The following is a 16,047-nucleotide window of genomic DNA, read 5'->3' as shown; positions in this document are numbered from 1 at the left end:
TTAGATCGTTAATTGTTAAAGAAATGAAAATAAAAGATAATATTCATTATTAAGTTATTTAAGTAACTTCTTAACATTTCAGGCCAAGAAAGAGTATATGGGTCTTGCAATAAAAAATGATAACCTGGTGTATGTTTATAATTTGGGGACCAAGGATGTGGAGATCCCCCTTGACTCCAAGCCAGTCAGTTCCTGGCCTGCTTACTTCAGCATTGTCAAGATTGAAAGGTAAATGTGTCCATGACACAGGGTTTGTATGCACATTTTATAAGAAATCTATTGAACGCTCATACTCTGTCTTCCTATTGATGTTATTGATACCATTTTCTTCCCTTTATTCTTAATCCTCTTTTTTCCTTTCTTTCTGTATTCCTTCCCAAACACCTTAGTGGAAAAGAAAGATTAAAGAGAACTGATGATCATTTGTAAATAGCAATCGGATTATTAGATCGTTACTTGGCCAATCCATGAATTAATTCCAGTATAGGTAGAAATAGACAGCTACCATCAGGTCAACTCTTATTCATGGTAACCCCAAGTACAACAGAATAAAATGTTGCCTGGCCTGTACCATCCTCATGATCACAGCATGTTCAAGTCCATTATTGCAGCTACTGTGTCAATCTATCTCACCGAAGGTCTCCCTCACCCTCACTGGCCCTCTACTTCACCAAACATGATGTCCTCCTCCAGCGACTGATCCCTCCTAATGATGTGTCTAAGACAAACAAGTCAGACAGTATTCTGTTATAATCTATAAGGTTTTCATTGGCTTATTTTCAGGAAGTAGATCACCAGACCTTTCTAGTCTGGCTTAGTTTGGAAGTGCCACTAAAGCCTGTCCACCATAGGTCACCATGCTGGTGTTTGAAATACCAGCATCATAGCTTCCAGCATCACAGCAACACACAAGCCACCACAGAAGTATATGACAAACTGACAGAAGGGTGGTGGAAATTCTCATATAGAATACCTTTTTTCTCCTTTCAGTCCATAAATGCTTATTAATATGACAAAATCATATTATCAAATTTGCAATGAGAAAACATTAATATTTTGTCATTAGAAAAAATACATATTTTCTACAAATTATCTGCTTAATAAAGAGTGAAAATTATTTATCTTAACAGAATAGGAAAACACGGAAAGGTGTTTTTAACAGTCCCAAGTCTAAGTAGCACAGCAGAGGAGAAATTCATTAAAAAGGGGGAATTTGCAGGAGATGACTCCTTGTTGGATCTGGACCCTGAGGACACTGTGTTTTATGTTGGTGGGGTGCCTTCAAGCTTCAAGGTAAGACACTCGGCTATATTTTGAAGCATTACAGATCTTCAGTGATGATTTTATAAGTGTGTAAGACCTAATGTGGCAGGGGAGGGACCTGATTATTATTTTAAGAGAGAGTTTAACCCAGTGGGTAGCCAAAAAAATAAACAAACCAAACCTACTGCCATCAAGTCGATTCCAACTCATAGTGACCGTATAGGACAGAATAGAACTGACCCGCAGAGTTTCCAAGGAGCACCTGGTGGGTTTGAACTGCCAACCTTTTGGTTAGCAGCCGTAGCACTTAACCACTATGCCACCAGGGTTTCCTCAGTGGGTGGCAGGACTCATAAATCTGGTGTGTAATGCAGTCTCTACTACCCATTTTTTCAGGTGTCAGATGCTTTCAAGTGATAGCTAACACTTGAGGATCAATTAATTTCATTACTATGCATGCATTTGTAATTAATATTATACCACCTGCTGTAGTGTCCCTTGTTAGTGTCCCCACAACTTGGATCTAGTCTTCAGCTTTTCAGATTGTAGTTTCAAAAACTCAGCTTTCTCAAGTAACACAGGCATGAAATAAGATGTCAGGGATGGGGGTCTGAGAAATTTGGGGGACGGTATCACACCTGATGAAGCCCATGAGAAACAGATTGAGGCATCTACATTTCCACTTATTAATTTCCGGGGGGGAGATAACCTTGGCCCAAGTACTAGAACTGGTGGCCTAAATAAAGCTTCACCTGTTAAGCTGGGAGTCTTAAGACAAATACAGATCACGAGGGTTGCTTGTTTCTCTGACCAAAAGATTTTCTACTGAGTAATTGAGCTTCAGCTGCTAATCAAGAGGTCGGCAGTTCAAATCTGCCAGGCACTCCTTGGAAACTCTGTGGGGCAGTTCTACTCTGACCTACAGGGTCACTATGAGTCGGGATCGACTCGACGGCACTGGCTTTGGTTTTTTTTTTTTTTTTTTTTGGTTTTAATTGAGCTTCCACAAGATTTTAGCCCGTGCCATCTTTTGGAACAACTTGTTGCATGAGTTTATTCCCTATGTTGTAAAGAAGTTCTTCATTTTATTTATGCTCAAATTACTTCTTCATAAGAACATACTAGCTCCAGTACTCATGAATCACTTAATGATCCTTTATACATATTCCTTATGATTTTATAAGTCTTTTTTAGATAACGTTCCGCATTTTTTCCAAATTTATTTGATGTTTCTTGATTTCCAGTCCCTGTCCAAATGCCCTTATCATTCCAGGTGTTCTTCTCTGTTGTTTCTGCAGCTCCAAAGTATCTATTTTGTCTTATGTACTTTAGCAAAAAGATTTCTGAACTTGGTTTTGAACCCCAGCTCCACTACACTAACACTGGGACCTTGAGTAGTCTATAACCCCTCTGAGCCTGTTTCCTCACTTGTAAATGAGTAAAATAGATTTTATCACACTATCTCACACTATCTCACATAGTCATTATGAAGCTTAAATCAAGTAAAACATCCCACAAAAGTGCTTTGTAAACCATAAAATGCAATCTAAATGTATTTATTTATGCCTTATCTCATTATAAAAGAGATTTAAGGTAGTTTACAAAAATACATACAACAAGAATTTTAAAAGTGAGAAAATCAACTCTACTTAAGAGAAAATAAAGAAAAAACAACATATATAATGAAGTCATCGTTGAGATAAGGTCCAACCCACTTGCTTGAGGTACCACAGATTAAGGTCTAAACTTTTCAGCATAAACTAAGAAGGCCAACAGCTAGGTAGGAGCACGAGCATCCCTGGTACCTAGTGTTTCCTGTCGTTAATCAAGTAGAGGGCACCATGTAACATGGTGAGCACCTCTTAAGTGAGTTTTCACAATTATTTCTAAAGACGGTCCTCAGTGAAGGATAAAACAATGATGTTGAACTAAAAATTTTTACAGGCAATTCTACAGAGGCCCAGGTACAAAGTTACTTACTACAAGGTTAGATTTGTATCCGAAAAGTGGTGGGCTAGATGTCCTTTAGCATAGCTTCATAAGTATTTTCTCCAGCCAAGCTTAGAATTGGAGTCAAGTGAGTCCAAGGTTCTTCTCCCTGGCAAGTCAACCCAGGAGTATGTGTTTCCTGAGTTGCTGCCTTGATGCAAATCCATGTGTTTTCTTGAGATGTAAACTGGATGAATGTAAGGCAGCTTTCCTGTTTTTATTTGTCATTCTTATTTTGGTACTCGACGGCACTGGGTTTTTGTATTTTGGTACAAATATTTCAAGCATGAACATTCCCTAGTTCTATACATATTTGGGTAATATTTTCTTCTCTCATTGTTGATGATTATGGTGATGATAGCCTTTCCAATAATGCCAAGTAGACATTTTGGCCACACTAGCATAAAGTTATCATATCCTTAGCTTGTTTTAGGGTTCAGGCTGTGTAAAGTAACTGCTGTAAATGTAGGTGACTAAAGTCGGGAAGGGTAAAAAAAATTAAACATGAGTAAAAATTCTAAGAAAACCCCTAAAAGGACACTTATCCATCTTCATCAAGTAAAATGCTGCTCAATGGGATCAAAAACCACAAACTTTTCAAAATACTCACTCATGGAACTAGCTTTATTTCCCTTCTAGCTTTGGGGCAGGTACCATGTATAATGCAAAAGAAATGGCTAACTGGCCTATCGCACACTTTGTTTTCATTAATCTAGACTTACTGTCTAATAAATCCTACACAAAAGAGCATAAGCTCCCTGAGAATTCATGTATGAACAGAAATTGGAGCAGAGAGATGAAGGAAAGGCCCAAAAAATGGGGAGTCCATCTAGGATTTCAACCCCAGGACTATTACTTGCTAATTATGGACATGTTATTGAACTTCTCCGAGACTCACTTTCCTTCTCTTTATATGAGAACAGGAATACTTGCCTCACAGAGCTGGTGTGAAGGTTGATTTAGGCCATGAATTCACTGTCTGGAATGTGCCTGGCACATAGTATATCCTCAATAAATGCCAATCCTCTCTGCTAAAGTACGCACAACTGACTTAACTAAATGAGTTAGTATAGAATAGACACAGACCCAGGTCTAGAATGATATTTATATGACTTAATATTTCCCTTTGACCTACTATTAGTTTCATTGCCTGTTCTGCGCCATCTGAGTGAAGTGTGATCATGGGACTGTTGACTTTGCTTTATCTGTTGCACAGCTTCCTGCCAGCTTAAACCTGCCCGGCTTCATTGGCTGCCTAGAATTGGCTACTTTGAATAATGATGTGATCAGCTTATACAACTTCAAGCACATATATAATATGGACCCCTCTAAGTCAGTGCCCTGTGCCAGGTAAGTGATGGTTAAGAAAGCTAAAGACTTTAATAGCCAGGCAAGAGCAGTAAGCAGAACAAGTGTGGGTCGATACGCAGGTTCTCAGTCTTTTCTTTGGGGACACCAGTTTTGAACCTGCACAACAGTCATGCCTGCGAAATACTCTTCAGCAGGCGCAAGTGTTACAACAGCTTGTTTGCACCCTTGAATTAGAATTCCAGAGACTGGAGTTTCACTGGAGACTTCTGTTGTCTTAACACATAGGATAGCGAAAAAATTCATTAAGAGCACTACATTTAATTTAGCTATAAATACTTCTTGTCTCTCCCACGTAGACAGGACTTTATAAGTTCCATGGATGATATCATGAGAATGGGCTCAAAACATAACAGAAGCAGAAATGTTCACATGATCCTTGCATTTCCATTTCAGAGATAAACTGGCCTTCACTCAAAGTCGGGCTGCCAGCTACTTCTTCGATGGCTCTAGCTACGCTGTGGTCAGGGATATCACAAGGAGAGGGAAATTCGGTCAGGTCACTCGCTTTGACGTAGAGGTTCGAACACCAGCTGATAATGGCCTTGTGCTCCTGATGGTCAATGGAGTGAGTAAAAAAGAAAATTCAACCTCTTCTCCAGATCATATATTTCCTTTACCTTCTGCTGTGCGTATTTCCAGGAACCTTCCCAGGTTGAGTGTTATCATACCATCAAACTGAATTTCTAGTTTAGTTTCCTTCAGGGAAGTGATGACGGCAATAAATAAAAATGGCCCTAAAATACATTCTCTGTACTACATTTTTAGACACATATTAAATATGCCGTTTAATAAATTAAGAGAACTTTTGGGGAAATCAGCACCAAGATCTAGGTGAGCAGTATGCCTGAAGAAGTTTAGCACTGGTCTGCTGATTTTTTTAATCATATGCCACCATCAGTAAAAAAAAAGTTTGCATATTTATTATACACACATACACACACACACTTCTTTATTTGTAAATTCTATACATGTATTTTGTGTGAATACATTGTAAAAAATATTCAAAATTAGATATGAAAGACTAATTATATAAAGATGAAATAAATATGTTTTTAAATTATTTTTTATGTATTAATGGTAAGGAAAAACCTTTTGCTCTCACTAAAAATTACTTCTAATCATAGTGTTAGTAAAAGCAATGCCATTAAATATGCATAACTATTTTTGAAAATCTTGTTAAACCCTTTGTGACTGTCCAATTTATTTCAATATGTTGTTTGGCTGTCCTAACTGGAAAAAATACCTCATAAAAATCAAAAGCAGAAGAAGTCTGTCATTAGCTGTGCTTCCTAAATCATGCGACTATTTTTCAATCTCATTTATCAACTAACAAAGGTTTTCTTTGAAACTTGGCCGGTACCTTGCCCTCTTTCCTAATGTCAGTTCTCGCAAGCTAATCAGATATTGCAAGATTTTATAAGTTTTAACAAGAGGTTTCAAAACCTATGAAAATCTTTAATCGAAGAATTTCTAAAGATTAGAAATTTCTTTCCACAAACATTTTAATGACGCAAATATGAGTTTAAATAGTACACTTACATTGTTTTCCTTCAGCAAAATAATGTTACATTAGAAAAATTTCCAAACATCTACTTTAAAAAACATCTCCCCAGAGCACGAGTTTCTTTTAAAAAGTAGAAGTTATTTTCTCATCCATCATAATAATAATACCCTTGCCTTGAGATGACAGATCAAGCATGTTTACTGTTTAAAATAACTAGTAGGTTTCATGCTACTGAAAGACATTTGTCATCATAAATAAAGGTCAGCAAATTTAGAATACTTGATGCTATAAAGAAAAATGTGTGACTCTTCTTTACGCTTGAGAGCTTTTTTAGCAATCCACAGGAAGTAACCGGCAAACACCTGTGTATCTCAAAAGATTTTTATATCACTCAGCATCTCAATAAAAAATCATGTAAATATTCTATTATTTGTGTCATATCACCCATAAGCCCATGTAACCAGGCTCCCCTAAGCTGTAATAAATGGCGGTAGCCTGAAAGCGAAGAAATGGGTGGGGGGCCACTGTCAACCCTTCAGGTGTGCAAACACACTCAGGAAACCTCACATAGTATGTGAACCCCACCAAAGACTGACATAGGGATGAAATGAAGATCCAGGATCAATGCATATATTGAACAGATAAATAGCTGCTATTGAGATGACTCCAACTCATGACGACGTTATGTATGACAGAACAAAACGTTTCTCAGTCCTGCGTCGTCTTCATTATCGCCATCAGTTTGAGTACACTTTGTAGCTATTGTTTCAATCCATCTCAACAAGGGTCTCCCTCTACTTCACCAAACATTATGTCCTCCTCCAGCAGCTGATCTCTCCTGATTATGTCCAAAGCAAGCGAGTCGGACAATATTTTGTTGTGATCCTCCAGATTTTCACTGGTTAATTTTTAGAAGTAGATCACCAGGCTTTTCTTCTTAGTCTCCCTTAGTCTGGACGCGCCACTGAAACCTGTTCACCATGGGTGACTCTATTTTGTTTGAAATACTGGTGGCATAGCTTCCAGCATCATAGCAACACACAAGCCACCACAGTATGACAAACTTACAGATGGGTGGTAAATATATTAAATACTAAAGGTTAATTTCTTTCTCTATTTTAGATTTTAAAAATAAGTACATAGAGAAGTTGAAACATTTTCTTCCTGCACTCGAATGGGTTGTTTTCCACACTCCAGAAGTACATAGCTGCACTCAGGAGATACTTTCTGAAGAATGGGGACTTTTCCACAGTACCTAATTTTTCAAATCCATTGAATTCTCATAACTCTGAACTCCTGAAAAACAAGCAAACTTGCCCAGTAAATTACTTAGTGTAAGGAATTACTTTGGTTCTAGAACATCATGTGGTCCAAGTGCATAATAACTTCATATTTATTTCTATAAACTCAGTGTTTCAAAATAATACAGAAATGACCTTCTTTTTCTTGTATTAATATTTGTTGATAATTTTTTAGGATTCTTTTCAGTGTACCTCAGAAGTATTTTTCAAAAATATCCTTTTTTTTTTTTTTCTTGAAAGTAAATGCATTCGCATCTATTGGTCTGTTATAATTTTTTAAGTTGCATAAACACAAGGCAATTGACTACACATGGTCTTTTAATTTCAAGAATTTTAAAAGGTCAGTAAATTAGACTTAAAACTTAATCCATTAATTCATAAAGCAGAATAAAGAAAACAAAAAGACAGTTGTTTTGAATCAACAATAAATATTAACAGTTTACTATATTAATATGAGAAATAACTGCTGAGAAGGAAGTAATAGTAATTTTTATTTCAACAAGAATTTCATGAGACTTCCTTCATCTTTGAGTAATTTCAGTAATGAAGAATACACTGTTATTTCTCAAACTCAGCTAGATCTATACTTTTATAATAGCAGGTACTCACATCTGACAACTTCTTTTTCTCCACAGAGTATGTTTTTCAGTCTGGAAATGCGCAATGGTTACCTACATGTGTTCTATGACTTTGGATTCAGCAATGGCCCTGTGCATCTTGAAGACACGTTGAAAAAAGCTCAGATTAATGATGCTAAATACCATGAGGTACAAATTGTCAGAGTGCTTGTTTGTTTGTTGGCTTGTTTTTGTATTTAGATCTACTGATCTAATCAGGTGGTGAAATGAGGTAAGCAGGATAGTAATTAAACTGAACACCTTCACATCTAAAGAGCAACTGAAGGTCCCTAACCTCCTCGACCCAAGAATAATATGTGCTTTAAAAGAACGGATGTTTTTGTTATGTTAGCATTTATAATGAGTCACTGAAAGGTTCTTTTTAATTGCGCATTGACCAAAAGACTCCAGCAATGCTAATATCACGATTACCGTAGCACTCCTGTAGAATCTTTCTATACATTTGATGAAAATGCTAGGGTGTAGAGACACAGGAATTTTTTTTTTTTTTTTTTTTTGCTTATCTATCAAGCTATTCATGTAAAGTAAAAAGAGTAGATATAAGTAAATGCAGGATTTCCAGAACTTAGAAAATATCAACACAGGTTTCCTTATAAAGAGAACCCATAAAGAATGATCTTTAGTCTTGAAACATATGTGCGGTATACTAATAATATACTTCCTCTGTTTTCATTAAGAGCTAATTTAAATCTACAATTTAATAAAGCATATGAAAGGTATAATATCTTTTAAATTGAACCAGAATGTAGAGGATAGGAAGCTATATTTCCCGTTTCAGTTCAAAGTCCTTAGGCTTCCTGAAGATGGCTTATAACAAAAGGAGAATATTTTAACTACCTCTCTGCCTAAAGCATTTTCACCGACTCATTAGAGTCATTCATCATGTCCCCAAGGAACAATACCTTATGACATGCCGTCTACAGTTCAGAAGGCACTTGTTTATAGTTCTTTCAAGAGTCTCCCAGAAAGGGCAAGAGAAAACAGCAGGTCTCATGGCAAAAATCTTCTTGGGCCAGCTCCCTCTCCTTGCAGACATCCTTCCCCGGGAAATTGAACTGCTGGTTGTATAAGCAAAGAATTTTCGTATGTGTAAGTAAGAAGGGAAAATCTCATCCCCATCTTTGTGAAAAAACAAGCGCAAGGACTTAGAAGAGCGGCTGTTATACCTAGAATAATTAAAATATATAGCAGTCTTCAAAAAACTGATGATTAAAGAGTTGACAAAGACATACTGTACATAATTTCTCCTAGATCTCAATCATTTACCACAATGATAAGAAAATGATTTTGGTAGTTGACAGACGACACGTGAAGAGCACAGATAATGAGAAGATGAAAATACCTTTCACAGATATATATATTGGAGGGGTTCCCCCAGAAATCTTACAGTCCAGGTAAGTTTGTTTTTGTTGCTGTTGTTGTTAAACAGCTGTTTGTTCCTAACAACATCCAGGAGAAGTCTAGTTTAAGATTTAAGCACCTCCTTTGCTCTCCTTACATGCTTGTGCATACGTGTATGTGCACACACATACACACATTCATGCACATGGGACCCTCAGCTGCTGTCCTCAGGACCTCCTTAAATTAGCATCTAGTAGATATGATTTACAGTTTCTTCAATTGTTGTATTACTCCTGGAACATATTCTAATGCAGTATTTCTCATCACGGAAAGGGCAAAGCATGTATATTGTATGAAAACAAAGCAGCGTCGTGTCCCTTGACTTTTGTTTTAGTCTTGAAATTTAAACTATTTTGAATTCTGCAGCAGCATATAATGTGGATGAAAAAAAAGTTTAAGCTTATCTAAGGCATTGTGGATTATGTATAAGGAAGCATTACTGTAATGTATTAAAAGTTAGCTGTCACTAATTGCAATCAATTCATAGCAACAGGAGTCTTAAAGCTGAAGGACAACTTTAGAATAATCTAGTCCCTGATTCTCATTAGAATAACCTGGAGAGCTTTTATAAATACCACTGCTCAGGCCCCACTCTCTAGAAATTCTTTATTGGTCTGAATTAAGGCCCCAAAATGACATTAAAAAAAAAAAAAACCCCACCTTTCCAGGCACATGATTCTTCTATGCAGCCAGGGCTGAGAATCAAAGAGTCCAACCTCCTGTCCGATACAGAATCCTCCTCTCCAATGGCCTCCATACTTCTGTTTGTATAAATTTAGCAATGGACACGTGGTTACCTCAAAAGGAAAAAAAAAAAAAAAGAAGATATAAATTTTTAATGGCTTCTATAAATTGGAAACCCTGATGGTGTAGTGGTCAAGTGCTATGGCTGCTAACCAAAAGGTCGGCAGTTCAAATCAACCGGGTGCTCCTTGGAAACCCTATGGGGCAGTTCTACTCTGTCCTCTAGGGTCGCTATGAGTCAGAATCAACTCAACGGCAGTGGGTTTGGTTTGGTTTTTGGTTTAGTATTATAAAGCTCTTCATTATATTGAGTCAAAATCAGTGAAATCTCTCTTCCATGCTGCAATGGTTTATATTTCAAGAAGGCTCACAAGCTTCTTTTCCAAACCAAACACCGTCTTCAATTCCTTCAACCATGGCACACGAGATTTTTAGCCATCACGGTTGCTGTTGTATGCATTCATTCTGTCAATTAGCACAGTCCTCCAGGTGTAGTCTTGCCAGAGGAGAATACCATGGGACTGTTACCTCCCTTAACACGGCCAGTGTTCATCTAAAATACGTTTAACTTAGTAAAATTTACTTCCTATTCATTCAGTATTTCAAATAATATATTCTTGGGTACCACCTAAATACAAGGCATAATGATAAGTACTGGGATCACAGTATTGAGCAAGATGCCTTCCCTGATCTTAGGGATAAAGAATTTCTTACTTTCCTATTGATCCAATGGTCCAATATTCACTAAGACAGTCCCCTAGGCTTAGCTGATTATAGCATATTGCAAATAACACCAAGAAAATGGGCTCAGTGCCCAAGTGGATTACTGGGAGTCTGAAGACATGGGTTCAAATACTAACTCTACCCTTGTGACATAGGAGAATAACTTAAGGTCTCTTAGTTTTATTTTATAGGTTAAACCATGAAAAATTGCCAATTTTTGACCTGCAAATATGGCAGTTCCTCATGGTTCAACCTAATAATCACCTGTAAAAGGGAAATAATAGCATTCCCATCTATTTCACTGCATTGTTATAAAGATAAAATAAGCTAATGAAAGTTAAAAGATTTTGAGAACTGTGAAGAAATAAACAAATTGACTAAACTCAGAATAAAATTGTTCTTTAGCCAAAGATTGGACATTACTGTGTGTTTATCAAAGAAAACATGGGAACATGAATGATGAGATAGTATCTTATACTTCTTATTGTTAGGTGTCGCCACGTCAGTTCCGACTCATAGCAACCCCGTATGCAACATTGCTTGGTCCTGTCCCATCCTCACAATCATTGCTATGCTTGAGCCCATTGTTGCAACCACTATGTAAATTCATCTCATTGAGTATCTTTCTCTTTTTCACTGACCCTCTACTTTACCAAGCATGATGTTCTTCTCCAGGGATTAATCTCTCCTGATAACATGCTCAAAGTAAGCAAGATGAAGTCTCACCATCCTTGCTTCTAAGGGTTCTAAGGAGCATTCTGGCTGTACTTATTCCCAGATGGATTTGTTAGTTCTTCTGGCAGTCTGTGGTATATTCAATATTCTTCCTCATCACCATAATTCAAATGCATTAATTCTTCTTCAGTTTTCCTTATTCATCATCCAGTTTTCCCATGCATTTGAGGCGACTGAAAATACCTTGGCTTGGGTTAGGCACACCTTGGTCACTAAAGTAAATTTTTGCTTTTTAACACTTTAAAGAGGTCTTTTGCAGCAGATCTGCCCAATGTAATACGTCCTTTGATTTCTTGACTTCGCTTCCATGGGTGTTGATTGTTGATCCAAGTAAAATGGATCACATCCTCACAACTGAACCAAAAACTAACATCGTGATGAATGGAATCTTATACTAATGACATGGCTGAATCAATAATGACTGATTTTTCCCCCCAGGGCCCTACGAACACATCTTCCTCTAGATATCAACTTTAGGGGATGCATGAAGGGTTTTCAGTTCCAAAAGAAAGATTTCAATTTATTGGAGCAGAAAGAAACTCTGGGAGTTGGTTATGGGTGCCCAGAAGACTCTCTTGTAAGTACCAGTCAAAAGTTTTTAATAAATAGGCACAAAACTAATCACTCTCAAAAGCTGGAAAAGCTCTTGTCGGCACCTTTATAATCCCTTGTACACTTTAGGTCCCCTTCTTCCACCAACAGAAAGAAGGATAATTAAGCTAGAAAGGCCTTTGGCAGTCCTTTGTGACTTGTCCAGTTGCTTCTGTTTTCAATGGGCGGGGACCCAAAGCTCAGAGAGGCAGCGTGAGCGTCATTACTCACTCAGGGTTTAAGAAGTGGGCAGGCCAAAACTCCATCTCTTAGAGGAACGAAGACAGTTAACATGCCTGAATTCCGTCATAAACCCAAAGTCAAAATGTAAATTATTAATATACAAACTTACAGGCAAGGCCTTTGCTTTGTGAAAAATTGAGATTTTAAGCATTTGATAATTTCACTAAAATAACACTATATTCACTTTTAAAATTTGCATTGGCATACAGATATCACGCAGAGCATATTTCAACGGGCAGAGTTTCATTGCTTCAAGTCAGAAAATATCTTTTTTTGATGGCTTTGAAGGAGGTTTTAATTTCCGAACGTTACAACCAAATGGGTTATTATTCTATTATGCTTCAGGGGTAAGTATTTGTTTTTTTCTTGAGGAAGCTTCTTTGTGACAATGTTTTGCTATTAAAAATATTTTTCATGCATATTAAAAGTAATTTTTATTCAGATTAATGTTGACTCACATGTACACATACAGGATACCTCTTTGCAGACACTTCACAAAATATAATCTGTATTGTACATCAGGAGTTCTTAACCTGGCATTCAAAGACCCATCTTCCAGGAGTTCTTGGATAGAAATCAGGGGGTTCATGGAATTAGATGGTAAAAAATTACTTCTTCATTTTCTCTAACTAAAATTTAGTATTTTATTCTATTATGAATAAAGGCAATAAACCACAATAGTATAAGCAGCACATGTGACTTTGTCATTAATAGAAATCACAAGTATTTTTCATATCACATTATGGTTGTCACAGATATCTCAAAATATCATTTTTGCTCATTGCTCTTCCAAATTACAGCGGTTATTAGGTTTGCTACTAGGCCTTGTTATTGAAAGCCTTAATAAGAAATATACATTTTACTATGTCACAGATTGATTGTTTTACTATTTTGAAAATGTGTTTAGTGGAAATGGTTTCCTTTGTATTTCTGCATATTTTGATTTATGCATTTTTTAAATATTAGTTGATGAAGAGGTCTATATGCATCACTAAACTGCCAGTGGAGTCCATGGCACAAAAAATGTTAAGAAAATCTAGGTGTATGTTAAGAACAGACATGTGTGCTTTAGTTAATAAAATAGCAAAAAGGACATGCTCTTCTGCCCTTGCATTTTCTATAGAGCACGAGCTAAGCTTATAAAGATATGTTATTTCAAGAACAAAATAGGATCTGAAGGAGGTTCGGTGACTCTAAGAGCCAACTGATTTATACTGAAAGCTCATCACTGAAAGACCGGGTTATAGTATAATTTATGAAGGCAGCTTCCATTTTTCATACACATGGCTTGTATCTGTCACAGTTCTATTAAATTTAATTTCAATCAGCAGCATCTGTGAAAATTTAGCCATTTTGTAGGACTTCTGCCACAAAATCTTCAAATATTCACGACTAGCCAATAACACTTTTCTGTTCACAAAAAGCATTCTCTGCTGAGGGCAAGCTTCAGAGGTTGGTGCCCAGATAAGGAAAGAGAAGCAAGATTATCATTTCGCCAATATTTTAAGACAAGCAAATTCAGAAAAAGAGGTGTTAACATCTACTTTTTTCCCACTTCTATGGATAAAAATAGTGAAACACTTAAAAAGGCAAAACTAGCAAACTAACCCTTGCCTAGTCAGCCAGCTACATCCCAAGGGAGTCCAAATATTGTATTTACAAAGGGGATTAAAAATGAGAATGATGACGGAGTAGAAATGCCTGAGTTAGGAAAGAAGCTCTGACTGGGGCAACAACTCTCAGCATGACAAAATCACCAAAAATTTTCAGCTGAGAATGTTGACAGATTTTTTTTTCCAATTTTATAGACACCACCGATACAAGCATTAGAATATTCTCTTTTATCGTTCATAAAAATTCTTTTACAAGCAGATTTCTTGTAAGAGATGTGTTTGCTTAAGCAATAAAAAATATCATTACATAAATGCTGAAAGCATGTCACTCGTTGGGATCCCTGGGCTCCTGGCTTAAACCCTGTGCTTGCATTTCAGTCAGACGTGTTCTCCATTTCACTGAATAACGGTACTGTGATCATGGATGTGAAGGGAACCAAAGTTCAAGCGCCAGATAAGCAGTACAACGATGGGCTGTCCCACTTCATCATTACCTCTGTTTCACCCACAAGGTACAGTTCCTCACTTTGTATTCTTTCCACTGTATGTCTTGATTGGTAGGGCATGATTCTGTCAAATGACCCTATGAATAATAGGCTCTTTCTATTACTTTTGTTGTTACTGGGTGCCGGCGAGTCGATTCCAACTCACAGTGATCGTATAGGACAGAGTAGAACTGCCCCACAGGGTTTTCTAGGCTGTAATCCTTACAGGAGCAGATTGCCAGGTCATTCTCCCACAGAGCCGCTGGGTGAGTTCAAACCACCAACCTTTCAATTAGCAGCCAAGGGCTTAACCATTGCGCCACCAGGACTCCTTTTGCTTTTCTAGTGTTTAAAAAAAAATGGGAGGGGGGAGGACCTTACTTTCTTTAAAAAGAAATTGCTACTAATTTTCAGAACAAAACAAGTCACTATAAAATTAATATAAACATAAAGGTTTGGTTTTGTTCTGTTTTGTTTTCAGTAAAACAATAAGTTATAATCTCCTTGAGGGAAGTGACTATGCAGTCTACTAATGGAATGGACTGTAGCTTGTTGTACATGGAAAAAGCTCAGCAAATATTGTTTTGGTTTAGATTTTGAATTAAATAATTGAGGAAACTGTATTTATGGCTACATTTTAAAAAGCTTTATGTTTAAAATACCTAATACTAAATTTCTTCTCATAAAAAGAAAGCTTTCTAGAATAAGAAATAAGCGTCTGGTGTGGAGTGCAGATATTCTATGTCACACATGCAAAAGGAAGATCAATAAGTCTTTTCTAGACCCCACTTCCAATGAGGATCAAACTCATTCGATGTGCTTTACATTGAAAATGATCTCCCACAAATGTCATTAAATAATCACCACGATTTACGTCTGTTTTCTCCACACATCAAAATAATACAGATAACTAGTTTTCTGAACTTCTTTTATGGGTTTAAATTTCATTCATGGTTTGGAGGCTCTGTTTTGTACATAGAAATATTCAACCATTTTATCCTGGGCTTCAAGAGCATGGGAACTGTTTGGCTGTTCATTAACTAGGTGTTGCATTTCAATTCCATGAGGAGCCTGCTTATCCAATCTAGATTGAAATTTAAGGTAAAAATGCTAGTAGTGTGGTGTGTGAAAAAGCTTTTCTCATTGCAGATATGAACTGATAGTAGATAAAAGCAGATTTGGGAATAAGAATCTCACCAAAGGGAAAGTTGAACAAACACAACCAAGTGAAAAGAAGTTTTACTTCGGTGGCTCACCCATCAGTCCTCAGTACAGCAATTTCACTGGCTGTATAAGCAATGCCTACTTTACCAGGTACAGTATTTTTATTATTCATAAAGCTGTATGATTGAGAATGAAGATAAGTCAAGAATGAAAATATATACATCATTAAAACTGAGAACTATGAAATTTATCAGAGCATTGGAGGGTCATAGTTGAAAGCTT

General features: G+C 36.8%; 1 protein-coding gene across 1 annotated transcript in view; it reads left to right on the top strand.

The window, feature by feature from the left end:
- LAMA4 (laminin subunit alpha 4) overlaps nt 1-16,047 on the top strand; it is a 153,179-nt gene that overhangs the window by 117,323 nt on the left and 19,809 nt on the right. The window contains exons 21-30 of the mRNA XM_010598266.3: nt 83-228; nt 1,131-1,293; nt 4,469-4,602; nt 5,017-5,188; nt 8,064-8,195; nt 9,318-9,460; nt 12,108-12,246; nt 12,713-12,850; nt 14,495-14,628; nt 15,751-15,915. Coding sequence (XP_010596568.2) covers nt 83-228; nt 1,131-1,293; nt 4,469-4,602; nt 5,017-5,188; nt 8,064-8,195; nt 9,318-9,460; nt 12,108-12,246; nt 12,713-12,850; nt 14,495-14,628; nt 15,751-15,915 — 1,466 coding nt within the window. The remainder of the gene's footprint in view (nt 1-82; nt 229-1,130; nt 1,294-4,468; nt 4,603-5,016; nt 5,189-8,063; nt 8,196-9,317; nt 9,461-12,107; nt 12,247-12,712; nt 12,851-14,494; nt 14,629-15,750; nt 15,916-16,047) is intronic.

The sequence above is a fragment of the Loxodonta africana genome, chromosome 1 (genome assembly GCF_030014295.1).
Source record: "Loxodonta africana isolate mLoxAfr1 chromosome 1, mLoxAfr1.hap2, whole genome shotgun sequence".
Lineage (NCBI taxonomy): Eukaryota > Metazoa > Chordata > Mammalia > Proboscidea > Elephantidae > Loxodonta > Loxodonta africana.
The sequence above is the reverse complement of the archived record's forward strand: the minus strand, read 5'-3'. Positions and strand labels throughout refer to the sequence as shown.